The 24,011-nt window shown below is 41.2% G+C and overlaps 4 protein-coding genes across 11 annotated transcripts; all 4 read left to right on the top strand.

Moving 5' to 3' along the window:
- Window positions 1-973: 973 nt before the first annotated feature.
- Window positions 974-3,112, top strand: LOC133169686 (tubulin beta-4B chain-like). 6 transcript variants are annotated; one of them, XM_061302086.1, is made up of 6 exons: window positions 974-1,030; window positions 1,524-1,632; window positions 1,698-1,808; window positions 1,991-2,235; window positions 2,303-2,374; window positions 2,876-3,112. In XM_061302086.1, exons 1-6 carry the CDS (start codon window positions 974-976, stop codon window positions 3,110-3,112), a joined length of 831 nt encoding a protein of 276 aa, XP_061158070.1. The 6 variants fall into 6 exon arrangements, with proteins under 6 accessions (XP_061158070.1, XP_061158069.1, XP_061158071.1 ...); XM_061302085.1 differs by having other exon boundaries at window positions 2,303-2,406; window positions 2,881-3,112; XM_061302087.1 differs by lacking the exon at window positions 2,303-2,374 and having other exon boundaries at window positions 1,991-2,124; window positions 2,909-3,112.
- Window positions 3,113-7,536: 4,424 nt separating this feature from the next.
- Window positions 7,537-15,698, top strand: pabpc4 (poly(A) binding protein, cytoplasmic 4 (inducible form)). 2 transcript variants are annotated; one of them, XM_061301571.1, is made up of 15 exons: window positions 7,537-8,069; window positions 10,813-11,006; window positions 11,178-11,293; window positions 12,094-12,233; window positions 12,594-12,688; window positions 12,752-12,889; window positions 12,965-13,060; window positions 13,141-13,410; window positions 13,675-13,762; window positions 14,253-14,345; window positions 14,550-14,680; window positions 14,760-14,850; window positions 14,937-15,067; window positions 15,158-15,276; window positions 15,364-15,698. In XM_061301571.1, exons 1-14 carry the CDS (start codon window positions 7,877-7,879, stop codon window positions 15,257-15,259), a joined length of 1,878 nt encoding a protein of 625 aa, XP_061157555.1. In that variant the 5' UTR covers window positions 7,537-7,876; the 3' UTR covers window positions 15,260-15,276; window positions 15,364-15,698. The 2 variants fall into 2 exon arrangements, with proteins under 2 accessions (XP_061157555.1, XP_061157554.1); XM_061301570.1 differs by having other exon boundaries at window positions 15,359-15,698.
- Window positions 15,699-15,915: 217 nt separating this feature from the next.
- ppie (peptidylprolyl isomerase E (cyclophilin E)) lies at window positions 15,916-19,253 on the top strand. The gene is made up of 10 exons (XM_061300740.1): window positions 15,916-16,003; window positions 16,283-16,381; window positions 16,488-16,531; window positions 16,738-16,764; window positions 16,848-16,929; window positions 17,010-17,110; window positions 17,195-17,318; window positions 18,007-18,192; window positions 18,313-18,455; window positions 19,076-19,253. The coding sequence occupies exons 1-10, from the start codon at window positions 15,973-15,975 to the stop codon at window positions 19,142-19,144; spliced, it is 906 nt and encodes a 301-aa protein (XP_061156724.1). The 5' UTR covers window positions 15,916-15,972; the 3' UTR covers window positions 19,145-19,253.
- A 728-nt stretch (window positions 19,254-19,981) lies between these two features.
- Window positions 19,982-23,187, top strand: gjb10 (gap junction protein beta 10). Of its 2 annotated transcripts, none has more exons than XM_061300743.1 (2): window positions 19,982-20,146; window positions 21,108-23,187. In XM_061300743.1, the coding sequence occupies exon 2, from the start codon at window positions 21,138-21,140 to the stop codon at window positions 21,918-21,920; it is 783 nt and encodes a 260-aa protein (XP_061156727.1). In that variant the 5' UTR covers window positions 19,982-20,146; window positions 21,108-21,137; the 3' UTR covers window positions 21,921-23,187. The 2 variants fall into 2 exon arrangements, with proteins under 2 accessions (XP_061156727.1, XP_061156726.1); XM_061300742.1 differs by having other exon boundaries at window positions 19,986-20,146; window positions 21,105-23,187.
- The last annotated feature ends 824 nt before the right edge of the window (window positions 23,188-24,011 follow it).

The raw sequence follows: 24,011 nt of genomic DNA, 5'->3' as shown, positions 1-24,011 counted from the left end.
ATTTGACCTTCAAACGATGTGCAATTTGGATTTGACCATCCCTTGTGATTTATTATAGCTGACATTTCAGAAAAACAATCAATCTGTTGCTTAACCTTACATTTAAGTCTTAAATATGTATTATTATTATTATTATTATTATTATTATTACTATTATTATTACTATTATTATTATAATATTTAAGATTTAGATGTAAGGTTAAGCAACGTGTTTATTGTTTTTCTGAAATGTCACAGCTATAATAAATAGAAAAAGTGACTGGAAAAACAATAATCTAGAAACTTGCATTTACTGATTAAATTTTAAGATTTAGATGTAAGGTTAAGCAACGTGTTTATTGTTTTTCTGAAATGTCACAGCTATAATAAATAGAAAAAGTGACTGGAAAAACAATAATCTAGAAACTTGCATTTACTGATTAAATTTAAAAAATAAGCTGCCCAGTGCTAGATCCAAAATGCATACTTACATTATCTATAATATAATATAGGATATATGAAATATAGATTCTATATTTTATACAGCTAATATCGTTTTTTTTATTATGAAAATGTAGTCACTGATTAAATATTTCGTACGTCATTTGTGATGTCTAATTGATGTTATAAAAACTGACGTTGTCTTTCGTACGATGACTTATTGCATGCTGTAATGATTTATGTTGTCATGCGTGAGTCTCTGTATTGATTAATTGCGAGAAAAACATGCAGGCAATGCACAGCTTTAATTCGCCGAAGTGCCTTCTTACAATAAGTCGACGTGCAGGCGTCACCTGCGTGCAAGCCCATACGTACCCGCTTGTGTCATCTCTGTGACAGAGCCAAGTGGGTCCTTGTGGTAGCTCTACTCGGGGTAGTGGAGTCACAGCAGCTTTGTCAGGGTTGAACAAATAATTAGAGATACAGCAAGACTAGAAGAATACAACGTTCCGAAGTCCCTGACGTCGTTGCATATATTTTTTTTGCATTTGCAATGAGGGAAATCGTTCACATCCAGGCGGGTCAGTGTGGCAACCAGATTGGTGCGAAGGTAAAAAATATTTTTAACTGACTAAAATTAACCAGGGTTAGTTTATAGATAAAATAATAATAAAAAAATGTTTTTCTTTATGTTTTTTTTTCATTTTTATATTTTATCGGTCAGCAGCATCCACCACCCACACCCCATTGACATGACTAACTGGTTCTAAGTTTTTTTTTTTTTTGCTAAATATCTTATTTTCATTTTAGCATAAAATATTTACAGAAGTTGCAATTTTTTTATGAATTTTCTTTTTGTTAAATCCCTTTTACAACAGTTTGTACTAATTTCACACAAATTTTCATTTGTTTAAAATTTGTTAACATGTATGACAACAAAATATATTAACAGTGCAGACCCTTTTATTTTTCCATTTTCACTTAATGGATTTTCTTTAGCGCAATTCAGGATTATTAGTGCCATGGAACCTAAGTGAAGCACTTGGCTTCTGTCCTACACGTTCACTATATGTAGTTTCAATATCAAAATTTGTTTTTTGCAGTTCTGGGAAGTGATCAGTGATGAGCATGGCGTTGACCCGACAGGGACGTATCATGGAGACAGCGACCTGCAGCTCGACAGGATAAATGTTTATTATAATGAGGCAACAGGTACGTATGAGTAACACATTCAGACAAGAATTTTCTCTATCATGAGGTTATTTTTTCCCATGTAGGAGGCAAATACGTGCCACGAGCCGTTCTTGTGGACTTAGAACCAGGCACCATGGACTCTGTTAGATCCGGACCCTTTGGACAGATATTCAGACCTGACAATTTTGTGTTTGGTGAGTGATTTCAAATGAGCTGTCTTGCATCACTAGACACGCAGCTAACTCTCTATGCTCAATGCTTGGTAGGATTGTGTGGGTCTGGAGTTGGAGCCTGCCCTTGAGTCCTCAAGAGGATAAGCAGTAGCTAAGGAAAATGGATGAATCCATGTTAAATTGAGTCACTCCTTCCTCTGTAGGTCAGAGCGGTGCTGGTAACAACTGGGCAAAAGGTCACTACACTGAAGGAGCAGAGGTGGTCGACTCGGTCCTGGATGTAGTACGCAAAGAGTCCGAGAACTGTGACTGCCTGCAAGGCTACCAGCTTACACACGCGCTCGGTGGTGGAACTGGATCGGGCATGGGAACCCTGCTCATCAGCAAAATTCGTGAAGAGTACCCCGATAGGATCATGAATACGTTTAGCGTGGTGCCCTCCCCCAAGGTAAGCCGCCCCTGTTGTACAAATTCTGTTTCAGCTAACGATGCTAAACACGTTTTTTTGCCGTCAGGTGTCGGACACGGTGGTCGAGCCTTACAACGCTACTCTCTCCATCCATCAACTTGTTGAGAACACAGATGAAACCTACTGCATTGACAATGAGGCTCTCTATGACATCTGCTTCCGCACACTCAAACTGACCACGCCCACTTATGGAGACCTGAACCACCTTGTGTCCTCTACCATGAGCGGAGTCACTACCTGCCTGCGCTTCCCGGGCCAGCTCAACGCCGACCTCCGTAAACTGGCTGTCAACATGGTACCTTTCCCCCGATTACATTTCTTCATGCCCGGCTTTGCACCCCTGACCAGCAGAGGGAGCCAACAGTACCGAGCACTCACGGTCCCCGAGCTCACCCAGCAAGCGTTTGATGCCAAAAATATGATGGCGGCGTGCGATCCACGTCAAGGCCGCTACCTCACAGTTGCCACCGTGTTCCGGGGGCGAATGTCCATGAAGGAAGTCGACGAGCAGATGCTCAATGTCCAGAACAAGAACAGTAGCTACTTTGTCGAATGGATCCCCAATAACGTCAAAACCGCCGTCTGTGACATCCCGCCCCGTGGCCTCAAAATGTCCGTCACCTTCATCGGCAACACCACAGCCATTCAGGAGATGTTCAAGCGTATCTCTGAGCAGTTCACAGCCATGCTGCGCCGTAAAGCCTTTCTGCACTGGTACACGGGTGAAGGTATGGATGAGATGGAGTTCACCGAAGCGGAGGGCAACATGAATGATTTGGTGTCCGAGTACCAGCAGTACCAAGATGCTACAGCTGAGGATGAAGGTGAAGGTGAAGAGGAGCCTGAAGAGGATTAAAACTTGAAGAAAGCTATCAGTTCATGAAGAAACCAGCTTTGACTGGACTCCAGTATGACAAGGCACATTTTGTAAATCTTTGAATAAAAAAAGTAACTCTTCTTGTATTCCTGACTCCACATGGAAAGTGGCAAGGCCAATTTTAGAAAACGAGCCATGCAGTTTAATATTTCTAATTATTTCAAAGCATTCTAATTACCAACATGAATGAATACCAAAAAACTGAATTACATATTACAATTGAATGCACCACGACAGCTTCATTAGTTTGACAGGTAGCAGCTGTCATCTCACCACCGAGACTATTAGTTGAACATGAGTTCACGGCGTTCTAGAGTGGTTGATCCACTTTGAGATCAGCAATGCGTGTGCTGGAGCTACTTTTGTTTGTATTTTTAAGTCACCTTTCGCTGGTTCATTTGACAGAAGCTGTCTTTTTACAGAATATTTTTCCTTTCCCGTATCAATTGAGCGATGATTTCAATAGCATCTTCAACCCCCGGAGAGCACGAGTTGATTTTGGCACGTTTGCAGATCTCTCTTCGATCACGAAAGCCGTCCAGGTTTATTGTGATGAAAGCGAACTCATTCTACTTGTGAATAAGAGATTGGGTGAAGTCATCCTCAACCGAGATGAGATCCAGTTGGGTGATGGCTGCTACAGCAACAGTGAGCTAGCAAGCCAACTGATCTTCACGTACCGATATGGTCAATGTGGAACAATACATGAAGTGAGTGGACCAAAGTCTGATTAAATGAATTAGTTGGAATGAGCTGAATCAATATTGTTCAACAGATGGAGAAGGGCTTGGATGTGTTCTCCAACTTTCTTCATTTCAGTCCTAGGAAAGTCTTTAATTCGAGGCTCACACCTTCAACTGTGCACATTTCTTGTATTCCAAATAGGTGAGTGGGATTTTTTTTTTTTGTTTAATTTGAATTTTTGCCATACGTATGATATTGCAGAGTTGCATTGGGCATGTTGGAGGCAAAAAAAAAGTCATTATTATGAGTTAACTTACAGGCAATAAATGTCTTCCAGGTCAAACGAGCCAAACTTACCATATCAAACATTTCTTGATAAAAGCAGACAATTCAGCATACAAGCAATGGATTGTAAGTATGGTACAAATTGGCAAGGTGGAGGTTGAACGCTTCAGCACGTTGTGTGTGTTCTGTAGCCTCATGGACAAGTGCGGCAGAATCTAACATCTATATACGAGGCCAAATCATCAATATTCAGCTGTCTGCTAAACTCCGCCCTCATCAGCAGCTCTTCATCCGGTCCTGCTTTATTTCTTCATCTCCCGAGTCTCGCATTAAACCCTGGAGTGCAATCATAATGAATAAAGGGTGAGTAGCCATTTTAAAGGTTTAATTATTTGCACATATGAATAGTTGGTGTTGAATTGCTGCTCTTGTTCTTTGCCAGGTGCACAGTCCCATCCAGTTCTTCATATACACTTGTAAAATTTCTGGACTCTGACTATTCACAAGTGAAATTTGCTTTGAATTCTACTTCTTTAATTTCAGAGGTGAGTTGCACTGAAACATTTTATATTGTTTAGTTTAATGACCGTGGAAGTTTTTTGCCCCCATCCCTCTTGAAGATGTATATCCACTGTAGTGTGCTCATCTCAGACATTGGGATAACAAGTGGCTCTAAATCCTGCAACTTTGACTTGGTCAATTCAAGGTATTTGCTAGATTTTTCTATCTCAGTACAGTCTGTAATGACTCTGTACATAATAATGCTTTTTCTTCTCTCACATCTGATTTTTTTTTTTTTCCATTGTTTCAGGTGGGAGGAGCTAAGTGGCAATGTGGAGGTATGCCGTTGCTGTAACTCAAAGTGTGAAGGCCTTTCTGTCAAGCACCTTTCTCAAGGTCTGTTTATCGAATAACAAAAAAAAAAACTCAATCAGTATCAAAAGTCACCCTAAGTCAAAGTTTCCTCTACTGTACAGACGCTAAGGCGGTCGTCAGCACTGGTCCAATAATTCTAGTGCAAAGACCAGCACCCTCTATCCAAAAATCAGACTTAAACTTGATGCAGTCAGATGCTGCCCCACCAGAGGAAGAGAGCATTTCAGTCTCAAGTGAATTCCAGTGGCCCTCTTCACCAGGCGCCATTGTGGTTGTGAAGCAAGACCCGGTCTCCAGCCTGACGCTCTTGCTACCAGGCCGGAATGAACAAAGTGATCCTGCAAGAGATGGTACATTAATTGACCTTCAGATTCCCACCATGGAACTAGAGACTAAGCTAAATGACACCAAAGGTCAAATTGCAAACGTGGCCCGGGGCAAGCCTCTGCGCATGGAGGTCCGAGATGAACTGTGGCATGACTACAAAGCTACAAAACGTCAAGAGCGGCCAAACGATGCACAGCCAATTCTCCGCTCCAAAATTCAGTTGTCAAAAAAAGCTGATGGCTCCCAAACTCTAAGTTATGAAGAAGCGGTGGTAGAACAAGACAAAGGTTCTCTTGGAACATTTGGAATGGATGAACCGCCGTGTAAACGGAAGGGAGCACGCAGGAGACTACGTTCAATTTTTCTGGATTTGTTGAGGTAACTAATTTTTTAGTGTAGACCTTACCACACTACTGTGTGTCATCTAATGAGCTCAACACAAGAGTTTTTGTGAATCTTGTTGGCTGGTAAACTACCGTAATTTTCGGACTATAAATCGCACCGGAGTATAAGTCGCACCAGCCATAAAATGCCCAAAAAAGTGAAAAAAAACATATGTGTATAAATCGCCCCCCCCCCCACCCAAACTATGAAAAAAAACGTGAAAATTACGGTAAATTTAATTGTTGTTTTTCCTTTAATTCCAGGAAGATGAACAAAGTGGAGTAAACCGCAACTCTCCAGGCATAATAAAATATTAACCATTCACTTCTTGTATCTTTTATTTGATCATCTACTGTGTGTTTGGATTATTTATGCTATAAGTAATGGTTTTTTTTTTTAATGTATAATCCAAGTACTCTTTCAATGCCATTGTGGCATGTCTTTAATTGCTGGACAATATGTATTGATCTTCTTTATAAACAGTATCTAAATTAACCTTCATTTAGTGGCTGAGGCCCCATAGCAACATTACATTACAGAAGTGGAGAATTATGTTTGTTAATTTCTGTTACGAGGTTCAGATAATGGATGGATGAGAGTGATCCTAAAGATGAGCACCAGTTGGCCTGCGAGGACCACATATTGAGTCAATGAATAAATCGCAGTTTGCTTTTCTTTTTACACTTATAGTTTAAAGCAGTTTAAAACAATCGTGGAGACTAATTAGCTAAATACTTGAATGGGAGCTATGGGTTTCTTTTACATTACATGTTCTCCAAGGCAAATAAACTTTTCGTGAATAACTTGAATTTCGGTTTATAAATCTACCACATTAATTAAATCCAGTAAATATGCCGAAGACCCTCTCTATACCAAACTGTTATTGTATCACTATCACAACAGGTGGGTCGGTGGAGCACTGGCTAGCAAGTCTGCTTCACAGTTCAGAGGGTGTGGGTTTGATTCCACCTCCAACCCTCCCTGTGTGGAGTTTGCATGTTCTCCCCGTGTCTGCGTGGGTTTTCTCCGGGCACTCTGGTTTCTTCCTACATCCCAGAAACATGCTTGGTAGGCCGATGTAGCACTCCAAATTCCCCCTAGGTGTGAGTGCGAGAGCGGGGGTGGTTGTTCATCTCTGTGTGCCCTGCGATTGGCTGGCAACCAGTTCAGGGTGTCCCCCGCCTACATCCCCGTGGGGACAAAACGGTACAGAAAATGGATGGATGTCTATCACAATTGACGTTTGGCAGTGTACTTCTTGCGCCTTTAGATGGAGCTATTGAGCTGGGCCATGTGCTCAGCATCACGAGTGCATAGATGCCGTTTCGGGTGCTGCGTCGCACATCAGCCTTTTTGGGTGTGGAAAAGTGGAGTGATTGGCAAAGCCTCATCTTCTTATGCTGCTTGGATATGTTAAAAATGCGGGTTTACCGTATAAGACAATTCTCATGCGATTGATAAATTTTTGACTCCACCTCTCTCAAAACATTTTGCTGACGTTGTGCATAACAGCCTACCATGAAGTCTATTTACACTGTCATGTATTCATCATGCATTCTGATTGTTGTTGTTACTGACAACTTTTGTTTATGCAGGTTGCAAGATGCGGGGGAAAAAGGGCTTTCATTCTTGTTCTTCGAGAAAAATTGCGTCACATTTAAAGATCGGATTAGTATAGTAACAGATTATTTGATATTGTAATATTTATTGATGGAATGGGCCAAAAGGTTCCTTTAAGCTATGTGCGCTCTGAACACCACGCATGCGCAGAGGCGTGTTACCCCTCCTACCCGAAGTTTGACCCTGCAGCCATTTCTTTCACGCACTGCGCACGGTGTATAAAGTACCCACGCACCCCCTATGCAGTCTCTTTCCACGGCCACAAAACCACCGTGAGTGTCTAACTCACTGTTCTTGAAAAACTTTGAAAAATACATAAAAAATATAAAAAGAATAAAACCTTCATAAAAAGAAACGAAGCGTTTAAATTGATAAAATATACAAGTTAAAAAATAGTAAAAGAAAAAAAAGAGACCTCTGGTCCTAAAAAGAAATATCTTTTTTTTTTTAAAGTTTATCTTTTATTTTCTTTAAGCCGTTCCTTGTCCTAGGTGGTTTATTTTGGATCAAACGCTCCCCTTAGCTACATTTTCGAAAGGAAATTCTTTGACGTTTGACGCTCGAGATATGAACACATCGACCGGGAGTTATCCGATGGCTTCTCTTTACGTTGGCGACCTGCACCCTGACATCACGGAGGCGATGTTATACGAGAAATTCAGCCCAGCCGGACCGGTGCTGTCCATTCGGGTCTGCCGAGACATGATCACCCGGCGGTCCTTGGGGTACGCTTATGTCAACTTCTCCCAGCCTGCTGACGGTAAGAAAGCCGCCGTTTGCGTCACTCGCGTAACGACACGCGTGGCTTCAACAACTGTAATGTAATTTTCCCATTCACAAAACAGTCGATTGAACTGCAATACGCACGTTATTGAAACCCAGTTCTATAAGCATGCAGACAGATTTTGCATTATTGAACCCAATGATAAGGACTGACTTTACTGCTTGTTTTAAATTTGGCCACCACATTTCTTGTGTGACATATGGATGATATAGGCACTAAAGATTTCTGATTCCATATGCCGAAAATGTGATCAAGTTGATCAAAACTTGGAAAGTCATCCTTGTTCTTCTTATGTTTTTTATTATATGAATTGAGCAGTAATGTCAGTTGGTTACATTGTGTGAGTTGGAAAGTGGGGGGCAGTTCTTTGTATCAGGCTTCATTGGAACACCTGTCCCAACATATCTGGGCTCCAGTCGGAAACCCAAAAGGCGGTAGAGCGATCACTCACAATTGGCTCACTTCCAGAAGTTTTGGTCTCATTGGTTCAGAACTGTAAGATGAGCCTCTGATGAGATGACACCATTTGTTGTCAGGCGTGTACTGTGTACAAGGGGGGATGGGAGCTGTTGGGAAATTTCATGCACGTGTTTTCTGCTTCAAAGGACAAATAGCGTTGGACTTGTTGGTTTTAGTGGAAGGTAAAATAGCATTGTTGAAGATTGTTTCTTGAGATCAAAACTCACCCAAGAATTTTCACTGAATACAATGTGTGTCTGAAAAGTTGCACAACTGTCACAAAATATATATTTAAATTTTTTTTCCTTCAAACATCCTACATTTGCCCATCCTTTTTTTGCGCACTTTTATCTACCGCTGAAAGATTAAGATCCTCCGCAGCTCCATTGTGACGTCAATCTTGTAGTTATTCACATCTTCAAAGTGGGTTCCCTTGATGACCTCTTTAATTTTGGGAAAGAGGAAGAAAAATCACAGACACATCGTTTGATGATGGCGACTAGCAGGCGTGTCGTCATGATGAAGCAGACGCATGTCCATCCGTGACTATCGGCTCTTCTCGTTCACTGAATGAAACAATCGCTGCAAGATCTCATCAGACTTTGAAGAAGAAAACTCATAATTTGTAGTTTGGGTTTGAAATAATGTATTGTGAAACCATTCCTGGATTTTTACTGCCACACTTTATATGCCTCTTCCCATCAATGGTGGAGAATTCTCCACTCACACACCATGCCAGCACATACCTCCGAGGACCCCTCTCTAAATATAGAACATCTCTCCAAGCTGCAAAAAAAAAACTGTCAGCGCTTTAATAAGTTCTTAGAAATGACAAGACAAACGTGTCAAAGCCAGGCACGTTTGACAGATATCACACACACCTCTGAATATACGGTTTGTGAAGTACAATTGGGAGTCAAACTGCTGATGCCAGCAGACGCAAGGCAGCTCTGTTTTGTTTACCAGACACTTTTTTTGGAGGGGCAGCCTGGCCTCTGTGTGTTAATGTGGAGTGACCGAACAAAAGTAAACCTATATGACCACATGGACTTTGGAGCGCTGTCCTATGTTAAGAGTCACAGCGTAAGTCGAATCTCTGTGATTTCAGCTTGCCAAGCGAAAGGTGGCGCTTAATGCAAACAGATGTCGCCTTCCCACCGCCGCTTGAAGCTGATGGTGTTATCAGAGGCAGAGTGTACTCTACTGTGAGGCCAACAGCATGTGTCGAGGCAGAGAACAGGCCCATTTGTTCCCCCTGTTACCATTGCAGCTGCAGCCCCCCCCACACACACATTTTTTTCTACTGCTCATAAACTGTTTGTCAAAAGCAATGTCCACTGCAGAACTGTAACTGTGGTCTGCATCATTTCCCTCAGTATCTGTTAGCACGCCGAGCATCTCTTGAATGCAATTCAATTCAGGCAGGTTGGAACACAGGCTGGGCGAAAGGGGTTAGTTTTCGCGAGCTCTAAAGTGTTGGATCAAACCCCAAGAGTCCCGTCAGTCTCAGAGGTCCACTGGAGGTCAAGAGACACACTGTCTGGATTCTGCTTCATCTCACTTGTATGATCAGTGACAGCTGGCATCACCAAATCATCAAAATCCTTTGTGATACTCAAATTGTTATGACCTATCGTTATGGGCAATCCGTGTAAAGCAGGGGTGTAAAACTCATTTTTTTCGCGGGCCGCATTGTCGTTTTTTCAGAGGGCCATTATGACAGTCAACCCAAATAAATGTATGAGCACCTCATTATATACAGTAATAGCTACAAAACAAACTGACAAATAACTTGTTTTCAAATCAGACGACAATTTGCAATTCTAGTAATGACACACGAATTTGATGCACAATTTGTCTTCGAGGACACATAAGATGATGTGACAGGCCATATCAGGCCCCCGGGCCTTGAGTTTCACACCTGTGGTGTAAAGCAACAACAAAAATCAGTTCATTTTTTACATATTTGGTGAAATCCATGATTTGTAATTGACTTTTGTTCTTTGAACCTCGTGAGCATGATTCACTTTTTAGCACTGACATAAAATTGGTTCAGTGAATGCATGAAAATTCATATTGAACATTCTTAACAAGCTTAAGAACCACCATTTTAAACTCTTTGTACCGATAGGGTCAGGAAGCCAAACACTAACATACTGACAACAGAACCAAGCAGTGTTTCTATGTAAACAAGCACTCTTATCACGTGTGTGTTTGTGTGTGCGTGTGTGTGTGCCTGCGCACGTGTTTCCCAAACCAGCCGAACGAGCCTTGGACACGATGAACTTTGACGTGGTGAAAGGAAAGCCAATCAGAATCATGTGGTCCCAAAGAGACCCCTCCCTCAGGAAGTCTGGAGTGGGCAACGTCTTTATCAAGAACCTTGACAAGTCCATTGATAACAAAGCGCTGTATGACACCTTCTCTGCCTTTGGAAACATCCTGTCCTGCAAGGTGAAGATTTAATGTTTAAAATATACAGTACATGCAGATACAATTATAGAAAGTTGATTGTGATTAATTAAAAGGTGTGCAACAAGATGGCAGCCAATACCGGAGCGAGTACCGATACCTTGCCCATTAACATGATACCATGTACGTATATTTTCCAACTTTTTCTTCTAGGTGGTGTGTGATGAAAATGGCTCCAAGGGCTACGCCTTCGTCCACTTTGAGACCCAGGATGCTGCTGACCGTGCCATCGAGAAAATGAACGGCATGCTTTTGAATGACCGCAAGGTGTGAGTGTCTGATCATTTTCTTACGTATCGATTTCTGTCATAAACCATGAATGTATCATCAATAGCTCTTATGTGTCTGCCTGATTTGTTCCATGTGGAATTTGCAAGTTGCACCCGTGTGTTCTAAATTGACTTTTTTTTCCCAGTTGTTGATGAAATAATATGACTAATAAGCTCATCTCTTGCTTCCACCAGTGTGAAGATAAGCTGTGAATTGCTAAATAACCAACTAAAATGCTCATCTTTTCTACCAGAAACAGTTTGTTGCAGCCTTATTAGTGCACTCGCTGGTCATCCGTCTGAGTGTGTTTGTGTGTATGACCACGCTTGTGTGTTTTAGTGATGGATCGAATGCAGGAATGCAATACTGGATGGCAGAGTGGGAGAGGTCAGCATAGCAAGGTATATATGAGAACATTTGGTCCTCCTCAGCTTTCCTTTGTACTGTGAGACCCTGTTCCTCCACCTCTCTCCATCCACTTCTTCCTCATCATCATCTTCGTCATCCTCATGTTGGATCAAGATGGTACTGATGGTTTTCACTGTCAAGCATGCCAATTTATCTGCCTGCCTCTGGTGGTATTAACACAATTGAAATGTATTTTGTCCATGTTTGCTCTTGCAGCGATGAGGAACTATAGCTGTGTTTTGTGAATGGTGACTCTGGTTGAAATGGTCATTGTCGAGATTCAGCCTGGTATATCTAGGACTATAAAGTGTTGGATCCTGGTGAACTTTCCCCATATCAGTCAGGGCTGTTTTAAAAGAGCGTGTATCTGTTGCTCTTTCTCCATCTTTAGGTTTGTAGGTCGCTTCAAATCTCGCAAGGAGCGTGAGGCCGAGCTGGGTGCTAAAGCCAAGGAGTTCACAAATGTCTACATCAAGAACTTTGGTGACGATATGAATGATGAGCACCTTAAGGAGCTTTTTGACAAATATGGTAAGCAGTGTGTAAGTGGAAGTAAGCGCCTTAAAGTGGAAATCAAACCCCAATTTTATTTGTGATAATCTTTTCTGTGCAGCCCATCTAGTCAAAACACAGTGTTGGGATTAAGGTTTTATTTGTGGAATATGAATTAGATAGGCAAAAGCCATCTGTTTTTATCCATCTCAGCAGGCGGCCATTTTGCCACTCGCTGTCGACTGAAAATGACAGTTGCCAGGTTTCGGGTCAAAACAGCAATTGGTAAAATGGCTGCCCCTTGAGATAACTAAAAACAGTGCATTTTGCTGCTTAACTCATATTCCACAAGCAGAATATTAATCAGAATCCCATGTTAATTGTGTTTGAATTCTGCAGGCAAAACACTTAGCGTGAAAGTGATGACAGACCCTACTGGCAAATCCAGAGGCTTTGGATTTGTTAGTTATGAGAAGCATGAGGATGCTAACAAGGTAATTTGGCCTCATTGTGTGAAATGTATTTCTCTGATTCTAAATTCTGAAATGAATCCTTAGGCTGTGGAGGAGATGAACGGCACAGATCTCAATGGCAAGACTGTGTTTGTGGGACGAGCTCAGAAGAAAATGGAGCGACAGGCAGAGCTGAAGCGCAAGTTTGAGATGCTGAAACAGGAGAGAATCAGCCGCTATCAGGTCGGTCGGACTCACACAATAGGCGTGAGTGAGTTGAATTTACAAATGGCTCATGACTGTTATTTTTGGAATTAGGGAGTTAATCTTTACATCAAGAATCTAGATGACACCATAGATGATGAAAAACTGCGTAAGGAGTTTTCACCTTTTGGATCAATCACAAGCACAAAGGTGAGAGATTCCAAAGAGATGAGATGTGATTGTTTTTTTAGTTATAGTGAAGGTTAACCACGCTGTCACTGTCTTGTCAGGTGATGCTGGAGGAGGGTCGCTCCAAGGGCTTTGGCTTTGTTTGCTTCTCTTCTCCCGAGGAGGCCACCAAAGCGGTAACTGAGATGAACGGACGAATCGTCGGTTCCAAACCGCTCTATGTGGCTCTTGCTCAGCGCAAAGAGGAGCGTAAAGCCCATCTCACCAACCAGTACATGCAACGCATCGCTGGCATGAGAGCCATGCCGGCCAACGCCATCATTAATCAGTTCCAACCCACCAGTGGCTACTTCATGCCGACCGTGCCACAGGTACGAGCATCCAACTTGGGCAGGTTTAGAAGGCTCATGGGTCAAAAGGACACACAAATCTCATTTATATCTGAAGAAAGACAATTAGCTACTTTTCTACAAAGTACATCCAAATGGCAACACTAATATTGGACTCATCAGGAAAATGAATGGAAAACATGCTATGCTACAAAGCTATTGAAGGTTTAACATGGTGACAAAATGCAGCCATATTTTTAGCATTTTCAGGACTCTTGCATTTTCTCATTGTCTTCTACTCATCAGGCCCAGAATAGAACTACTTACTACGCACCCAATCAGATGGCCCAAATGCGACCAAATCCCCGGTGGCAACAAGGTGGTAGGGGTCAAGGTGGGCATGTAACAACATAGAGCACAGGTGTCAAACTCAAGGCCCGGGCCAGATACGGCCCACCACATCATTTTATATGGCCCGCGAAACCAAATTGTGCATCAAATTCATGTCATTACTAGAATTGCAAATTGTCTTCACTTTAAATAATATCTATTTTTTTTTACCATCCACCAGTTTTTACTCATTTGATTTGAAAAGGAGTGATTTGTCAGTTTGTTTTGTAGCTTTTACTGTATATAAGTCAAGTCATCAGACTTGACATGACTTGACTACTGTATATAATATGAGTTGCTCATACATTTATTTGGGTTGACAGTGATAATGGCCGTCCGAAAGAAGCTATGACTGCAATGCGGCCCGCGAAAAAAATGAGTTTGACACCCCTGACGTAGAGCATTAAGCACTTTAAGTCAATTTCAATCAATCTTTTTAAATGCAGTGTGAGTTTGCTTGCGCCAATCTCATTGTTGGTATTTGTGCCCCCCAGGTGGTTTCCAGGGGATGCCCAGCTCACTGCGACAACCAGGTCCGCGTTCCAACCTGAGACACATGTCTCCCAACAACACGCAGGGCCCAAGAGGTGGGTTCACAATGATCCAAATTCCTGAATCCTAACACAATACGCTTATCCAATTGGCAATGCTGGTTCCCCCAAGTTGAATCTGCTATATCAGCTTCCACGTGAAAGAAGTTTGCAAGCATTTAGTAAATCAGTTCTTCAATTCTAAATAAAAAATTGAGTACTGGAAATTTATTCTGTACTTCTTTTTGGGGTGAGGGGCAGGTTCCGGCCAAAGCCTTGGTCCTCGTCCCTCAATGGGATTACCAGGGCCTCGCACCATGCCTCCTTACAAATATGCCGCTGGTGTACGCAACCCTAATCCTCAGGTGGTGCAACCTCTTGCCTTACAGCAGGTATGATTGTCATTTTATTATCATTATATTGTGGTTATATGTCAATATGTTCTCTTTGTCTTTAATTTGACCCCTCCAGACTCAGCCAGCTGTCCATGTTCAGGGTCAGGAACCACTGACGGCTTCCATGCTGGCTTCTGCGCCACCACAGGAGCAGAAGCAGATGCTCGGTAACAATCCGTAACCTCAAAGCATCAAAGTTTACAGGTCATTACGTTGATTCTTCACTTTCATGCGGTTTTGTTGATCCGAATAGGGGAACGTCTCTTCCCACTGATTCAGGCCATGCACGCCAACCTTGCAGGAAAGATCACAGGCATGTTGCTTGAGATCGACAATTCGGAACTGCTACATATGTTGGAATCTCATGAGTCATTGCGTTCAAAGGTGCGTCATTTCCTAAATCACTTCCATATATATATATTTTTCCATCTGTAAGGTTGTGTACTACGATGGTTGTTGTTTTTCCTGATCCAGGTGGAAGAAGCTGTTGCGGTGCTGCAGGCCCACCAAGCAAAGAAAGATGCCACTCAGAAAGTAGGCGGCATGACTAATACCGGTGCTGCTACCACATCTTGAATGATTCATTCAAACTGGTATGTACAACGCATTATTAACACTGACTGTATTTAGTGTGCATCACAAAGTATTAACAAATTGTGTCACTGTGTGTTGCAGAGCAGATTGAGCTGTGGAGAAATCGCTACACTGAAACCAGACAAGTTTAGAACAATTCTGAAAAATAAAAAAAAGGGAAAAAAAAAGGAAAATTTAATTTTAAAATACACTTAAATATTTCAGGAGAAAGTGACAGGTATTTATTTTCTAAATCTAATAAACTGCACACCAAACAGTATGCAGTCATGAAGTAAGACTTCAAGAAAATTCCAAAAAAGAAAATGACCCTTGAACTTTTACTTTGCCTGTTATGTTTGATTTGGAATGGTTGGTTTCTGCATCCCATTATATTATTGTGGGTTTGTGGTATTTCCAATAAAGAAATGATGAATACTTTTAACAGTCCTGGTTTATTTGATTTTGTGGAGTGTTCTGTTTAAATGTATTGATATGGGACATAACACTACATGAATAGGGAAAATCTGCGCGTTATTGAACCCTTGAAATTAAATAACTCGCCGTGGCGACCCCTGGTGGAACAAGCGGAAAGTCACAACTACGTCTCAGCCTAAGCATTTCTCTTTATCGTCGGTGGATGGCGCTCAACAAACCGGAGTCGGGTTTAAGTTTCATCCAATAAGGCCAGGGGTTAAAGTTGAAAGGTCCCATCCAAAATGGCGGCGAGCAAGCGGGTTTTGTATGTCGGTGCGTTCTTATTTCATGACAACATTGTTTCATAACCAAATACAATTGTGAATGCTGTACAAATGTAATTGAAGAAGCATTTATGGTGCTTGTTAAACATGGCAACGGTTTTGCGCTACGATAAAAAAAATATTTAGTTTTCCGATTTGATTCTCCGCAATCAACACGTCGAAAGTGTTGTGAGCAGGGCTTTCGTTTAAAATGGGCACTCCCGTTACAAGAACAACAACAAGGTGGTGGATTTGTTTATGTAGACATTTTGCTGCGTGTTTGTTTTAGGTGGGCTGGCGGAGGAAGTGGACGAGAAAGTCTTGCATGCTGCTTTTATTCCCTTTGGAGACATCACAGATGTCCAAATACCATTAGACTACGAGACAGGTACTGTTAATGATCATTTCACTCCAATATTCTGTACAATATCTGCTTCCATCAAGAGTTATGGACAAACTATACTATGTTAATGAATCTTATGTTCATTTTTCAGAAAAGCACAGAGGTTTTGCATTTGTTGAGTTTGAACTGGCAGAGGTATGTCTGAGATTTGTCCCACTTGTCTACAAACTGTTATCTGAATGCAGTCCTGTATTACTTACGTGAATGCACATTTTGATGTCACCTGAAGCGTTTTACCGTTCACAAAGAGATGACAACTTATTTAGTTCAGTGATGTCAGACAACTCGAGTGAACACTCACGATAGGCATTGATTATGTCCTCCTTTGTTGTGTTGTGCAGGATGCTGCTGCAGCTATTGATAACATGGTGAGTGCAATGTATTGTTGCAGACACATGGAGAATAGTTCACAGTGTTATGATATTCGATTGTTCTTCCATATTTGTTTCAGAATGAATCCGAGCTTTTCGGTCGGACTATCCGTGTCAACATCGCCAAGCCAATGAGAATAAAAGAAGGATCCTCTCGACCAGGTGATAATTGACTGGATTATTTCCTACAACTGAGGTTCAGGTCACTTTGTTCTGATTTTCATTGACTTTTTTTTTTTAAGTGTGGTCGGATGACGACTGGCTGAAGAAGTTCTCAGGAAAGACTTTAGAAGAGGCTGAGGTCGAGGCTGCAGGAGAAACAGCCAAGACTGCTACTCAAGAGGTTGGATGACTTTCATTTTATTGCATGGAATTGTGCAACATAAGATTGAAAGCCTGTTGTGATGGGTATCATTTGTTACTGCAGGCAGAGCCCCCTGTTAAAAAGGGAAGAATTAATCCGCAGGTCTACATGGATATCAAGATCGGCAACAAACCTGCAGGAAGACTTCGCTTCCTCCTTCGGGCCGACGTTGTTCCCATGACAGCAGGTTGATACATTGCAATACATAGGGCTTTTTCAGTGTGAGGTATCGGCATCGATATCGATACATTGTATTGTACTCACTCATTCATATTTATCACCACCGGAGATTCTAATGCATCAAGCTACCTCTTAGTAATATGTGGTGGCAGGCTCACAAATAAGGCGCTTCGAAGCTGAAATTCCCATGTGGCTTTAAACTACCGTATTTTCCGCCCTATAAGGCGCACCTAAAAACCTAAAATTTTCTCAAAAACCAACAGTGCGCCTTATAGTCCGGTGCGCCTTATATATGGACCAAATTCCTAAATTTAAACTGGCCCAAAGCATTGTGTCATGAAATCAATCATAAGTGGCCCGCTGAAGACTATGAATCATGACTCAAAAAGACTATGGATCATTATTTTATGATTATAAAGTAATTTGTTCCGTCTGAAGTTGAAATAAAAAAGATAAAATGGAGAATGATTTGATTTGGATTAAAAATCTGACATGATGCATTAATGGTGCGCCTTATAGTCCGGTGCGCCTTATATAAGGATAAAGTTTTAAAATGGGCCATTCATTGAAGGTGCGCCTTATAGTCCGGTGCGCCTTATAGGCCGGAAAATACGGTACGTCTTTTTTAGCACATTGTTGAGTTATATAAATGATGTGTCATGAATGTTTACCGGTATGATTGATTGATTTTACAGAAAATTTCCGTTGCTTATGCACACATGAAAAGGGATTTGGCTATAAAGGGAGCAGCTTTCATCGCATCATTCCCCAGTTCATGTGCCAAGGAGGTGACTTCACCAACCACAACGGCACCGGCGGCAAATCCATTTATGGACGAAAGTTCGATGATGAAAACTTTGTCCTCAAACACACCGCTCCAGGTGAAAGTCTTACTTTACAATATGTTGTCTCGGTATTAATATACAGTTGAAGCTTCTTGGTTTGGTTTCACTGGCGCATTTGAACAAGTGGCTTAATGTTTCCTCTGGTGAACAACACAGGGCAGCTCTCCATGGCCAACTCTGGAACTAACACCAATGGCTCCCAGTTCTTCATCACCAATGACAAAACAGACTGGCTGGATGGCAAACACGTGGTGTTTGGAGAGCTGGTGGAGGGGATGGATGTACTTCGTGAAATGGAGGTGAGAGTAATGTGACAAAAGCTCACTGAAAACCAAAGAGATTTTGCATTAAAGTACTTTGTGATGCTGGCTACGAGACATTTTAGACGTCTTCTTCTGCCCACCTGCATTCCCACGAAATGTCCATCGGAATTAGTGAATAATCGGAATGGATTTTTGGAGTTCAAAACCAATTTCAATATTTGACATATTAAAATTAAGATAACTTTTAACCTGGCAATTACTTGATTAAATATTTAATTAACTATGAGTAAACATAAAAAACAGGTTTAGTGGTTCTGGATTAAAAAAAAAAAAAAAATTTACTTTAACATGGCCAGTTTTACTTTGAAAAAAAAAATGCTTATGCGTTTCAACTTCAGTGCATATGTCACTTTTATTTGCAAACAGCCCGATCACCACACCAATAGTTTGCAAATGAAATAAAAAGCTTTCAATAACCAACTATCTTAATCATCTTGAGAAGATTCTACAATGTGCGTATGCGAAACACAAATGCTGTTGGCATTACTGTTTGATGTGAAGGCAATACAAAAAACCTGAACACAAATCTAATATATTTATTTTATTGTTCTCTATATTGATAAAAAATGCCACTGTTGTTTTTTTTTTTTGTGCAGGCTCAGGGGACAAAAGATGGCAAAGCAAAGCAGAAAGTCATCATCTCAGATTGTGGAGAATGTGTGTAAATGAAAGCCAATTTAATATGCGCCTTTGTGTGTGAACAGCGCCATTCAAATCTTTTGCCATGTAAATATTTCAAACATTTTTTTAAATAAAGAAACTGCAACAGTTGGACTCAATGGTGCATTCTGATGAAAATATTCAGTGAGAATGAACTATTTAAATATGCTACATATGTAATAGTCTTGTGTGTTCAAAATTATGTGTTTTCTTAAACCTGAGTGTCAATCTTTTTGAGGTACTCAAATGATATACACGTTTGATCCCAAATTTTAAAATAATTACAAAGGTCTATTATGATACCTTTGCAGAAAATAAAGAAAAAAGTCACAAATGGGCTTCATTGGATAACCTGAAAGTGCTTGAAGATTTTGTTGTTTTCCTGGCAAGTTTTCAATATATGTCTATTATGGCATTTAAAATCAGCATACAACTGGTCAAATGTGGCCTTTTTTTAATACTCAAAACACCAACAAGGACCAAAGTTGTTTACCGTTTAAAGTCTAGAAGAAAAAAAAAGAAATTAACCAACTTTCCCCACTAGGTAGTGCAAATGCGCTGCAGTTGTCTATGACATCAGATTGTGCATTGGAATGTAGGGGGAAAAAAATCACTGTTGTAGTGATATTACTGCCACTATAATTTGTATTCCTGCTTTTTATTTGTTGATGAAGGTGGTATTAATCTTTTCTTTACTTCATACAATTACTCTTATCGCCGACGCTTACTTCATAACTTACATTCGCGAACGTCGTCGTAATGCTAAATAAATAAATAGCGTGAGGACAAGCGTAAAAAAAAAAAGGATGGATAAAAGAATCGTTGGAAGTAATCTTTTTGGGAACGAGTTGTTCAATGGCTGAGCCACACCTGGACACGCAGGTTCCATTTGCAGACATGGCAGAAGATCAGCCCCTCCCTCCTTCACACGTCCATTCTGTTGACAGCCGCTCAGATTGCCTTGACGGCGAGCTTCATCCGAGAGCGCCACTTCACTGCGCCGCACTGTAAGTAATTTACTTAAATTTGATTAAATGCTAACTAAAAGTTCATTTCCGCTTCGTTGTCGATTAAAAATCACTTTTCTGATCGTTAGTCCATCGCTGACGTTCGAAAGCAGCTAATTTGCTTTGACTTGTCTTCTCACGCAACAGCGACGACTGAACTAGGTCCGTGAACGCAACTAGACTGATTTACCATAGAAATAAATAGACGAAAGGGTTTCCACACGAGAAAGATTCAACGCTCGTGTTATTTTCAACCATTTTGTGCCTTGTTAAAAAATTGTTACAAGAGATCACAGTTTTCCAATCTTTTTCAGCAGTAGACGTCTGATTCATTGTTGGGGCATGAACATAATGTAATCCCACAATATTAACATGAACATGACTCGTGATTAAAAACACGATATATGTGAGAATGTTACTTTCTTGATAACAGAAAATATTGATGTTTTGTGACAGTGCGCCACTCACAATCGACCTGGGACCTGTTATGAAGACATAGGTGTCAAACACAAGGCCCGGGTGCCAGGTACACCCCGCCACATCATTTTATGTGGCCCGTTAAGAAAAAATGAGCATCAACTTCATGTGTCAATACTAAAATTACAAATTGTCGTCACTTTTAAAAAATAGAAATTGCTCAAATCTTTATTACTATTCATGTTTTTACTAGTTTCTGATTAAAACATTAGAGCCATCATTTAGTTGTGTAGCCTATACTGTACATAATATAAAGCAGGGGTGTCAAATAATTTTTTTTCGCGGGCGGCATTGTAGTCATAGCTTCTTTCGGAGGGCCATTATGACTGTCAACCCAAATAAATGTATAAACAACTCATATTATATACAGTAAAAGCTACAAAACAAACGAACAATTAACTCATTTTCAAATCAGATGCAGGACGCAAAAAAAATGAGTATGACACCTTGGCCTTATCCTATGCTTTTCCACTTTCATCAGCAGAAAGACAGAAGAAACTAAACGTAGTTCACCATGAACTGGGGCTTCCTTCAGGGCCTCCTCAGTGGGGTGAACAAGTACTCCACCGCCTTCGGCCGAGTGTGGCTATCCATTGTGTTCGTCTTCAGGGTGCTGGTATTCGTGGTGGCGGCCGAGAAGGTTTGGGGTGACGAACAGAAGGATTTCAAATGCAACACAGCTCAGCCGGGTTGCCACAACGTCTGTTACGACCACTTCTTTCCCGTGTCCCACGTGAGACTGTGGGCACTGCAGCTCATCTTCGTCACTTGCCCCTCGTTCCTGGTGGTGATGCACGTGGCTTACCGGGACGACCGCGAGCACAAGCATCGGCTCAAGTACGGCGAGAACTGCCGCCGCCTCTACCTGAACACGGGCAAGAAGCGCGGCGGCCTATGGTGGACTTACGTCCTGACTCTGATCTTCAAAGTCTGCGTGGACACCACCTTCGTCTACCTCCTTTACCACATCTACGAGGGCTACGACTTCCCCTCGCTCATCAAGTGCGAACAGAAGCCGTGTCCCAACAAGGTGGACTGCTTCATCGCCCGGCCCACAGAGAAAAGAATCTTCACCATCTTCATGGTGGTCACCAGCCTGGTCTGCATCGTCCTCTCTGTTATAGAAATTATCTACCTGGTGGGCAAACGCTGCCGCGAAATCTTCACCGGTGTCCATCACTCTCACCACATTATGACCACCAGCAGCAGCAATTTGATGCAGTCAAACCCTCTGACGATGTCCAAAAAGAACACACCACAAACCCCTGCCCCAGCGTACAGCGTGGCTGTATCTTGAAATCATGTTTTTATTTTTTTATAAATAAGACTTGACAAGGCAGGCGCTTTTCTTAATGTCTGTCGCCAGAAAATGATCTGCACTGACTTTTCATTGTCTAGAAATTTGAGGGTCTCATGGCAGATGCTCAGCGTTGTGTTTTTAGTACCAGTTTAACAGACAAAAAAAAGACCATTACATGAGTCAGTCCATGATTTGGAGAGTGCGGTATCACACAGACACACACACACACACACACACACAACCAACACACATGCTCACGCCTTTGTGGTCTCTGTGTAAGATTTTCCTCTCTGACTAGTGCCAAACCTCCAAATGTTTTCATTCAATTTCTGCAGTCTTTTCAAATGGCTGCACGGACCAAACTATTGGGACACTTCTTTTGATCTTGAACATTTCTCCGGCTTCACCCTGAATTCCAAAAGCATGTATTTTACATAGCTAAAGACTCTTAAGTCTATAGTTGAATATAATTGGTGTTGCAGCCTACCTCTTGCCCAAAGTTAGGCCCCAGATCTGTGTCCATTTGATTCTATTGTTTTACACTGCTTATGTAATTTATCATCACTTTGGTATGAAAGATTCCAGTTACTTTGCTTTTTTTTTTTTTACACCGCCAAGATGTATATATTTTCATTAAATAGATGTATTTTCCACTTCTTGAGGCTTATCTTGCTTTGTTTCTAGGGGAGAAAAAAACACATTATTGAGGGTTCCTTTCATGTTTCATTTGTGTACAGCATGTTGCCAGGAGCAACACTTTATTATTTAGATTGATTGGTACTATGAGGAGGGGAAAAAACGGACGAGCTTTGTGCTACGTTCGAGTCATTCCTGCTGACGTGCGAGCCCAACCCAGCGTAGGAATTCTATGCCCCTTTCTGACTGTCAATTGATTATTCTTTTTTTATTTACTTTGGCAAGTTTGTTTAGGCTGAGTGTAAAAGTAAAGGTTGAATCACAAAAATGCTCAGCCTTCACTCCACCTTCAGATCTTCATGTTCAAATACAAGCAAGCTCAGATAATTGTTTGCCTTTGTTTACCTAAAAATCTCAGCTCAGTGGAACCTAATCTTGCTGATAATCATGAGTACTAAGGAAATACTTTTCCCGGACATCTACTTCTTTCCATCCTGCTATTGTTTTTCTTTACTTCTCCAGTTCATTATCGTGTTGTGACGTTGTTGTGTGGGTTGATCTTGTCGAAACGTGTTGGAAGATGTTGAGTAAAATGGTACATTCCTCCAGGTGTGTCCCAACAGACTGACTGGACTTGTTCTTCAATCGGAGCCAAAAAGGTTTCACCCTTCCCCCTCTTCAGCTCATATAAGATCTGTGTCTATTCACTTGTAATGTATTTAGTACATACGTACTGTATGCGCAAACATCTCAAGGCACTTTGGAAATTTGGTGATCTTCTGTGAGTTTTAGCTCAGAGCTGCCAGGCCTTTTGATATTTGAAAATTCTTCATTTCGCTGACAGGACACACATTGTGTACTTAACCTGAACGCCTCTTACGGGCACAGGAAGAAGAGTGACAAGGATGGAAAAATATTTGTGTCATCAAGCTTCCTGGTGGCATTGTACCAGTTTCTGTGTTGTATCATTATGATTTCGCTGATAGATAGTATTCATTTATCTTTGAGTTTAAGGGCTTGGTTCGTGAAGCTTGACTGGACTTGAAAAGTGTTTGAAATGAATAGTGAACAAATGAAGTCATTTCTTGCCACATTAACACTCGGGTATTATGATAAACATGTCTGAAAACAAACCGCGGTGTACAAGTGTTGACACGCTTGCTAAATGAAACTGCAATTTGCCTCGATTACGCTTTACCTACAATCTTACTTGTGATTAGGAATCTACACAGACAAGACAACACTTGCTGGCTTTTGTTTGTTTAGCTATCTTTTTACAGTTCAAAAGTATTTGGACAGTGATTCAAATTTTAGATTTTCGACTTGAATCGAAGAGGTTACACAAAAATATGGAATCTTACAAACAACAACCATTTTATGAGAACTGATATCTAAATATAATGTATATTTCTTGAACAGATAAACATAGCTTCTTCAGATTGAGGATGCAGA

The sequence above is a fragment of the Syngnathus typhle genome, linkage group LG16 (genome assembly GCF_033458585.1).
Source record: "Syngnathus typhle isolate RoL2023-S1 ecotype Sweden linkage group LG16, RoL_Styp_1.0, whole genome shotgun sequence".
NCBI lineage: Eukaryota > Metazoa > Chordata > Actinopteri > Syngnathiformes > Syngnathidae > Syngnathus > Syngnathus typhle.
Note: the sequence above shows the minus strand (reverse complement) of the source record. Positions and strands in the feature narration are given on the sequence as shown.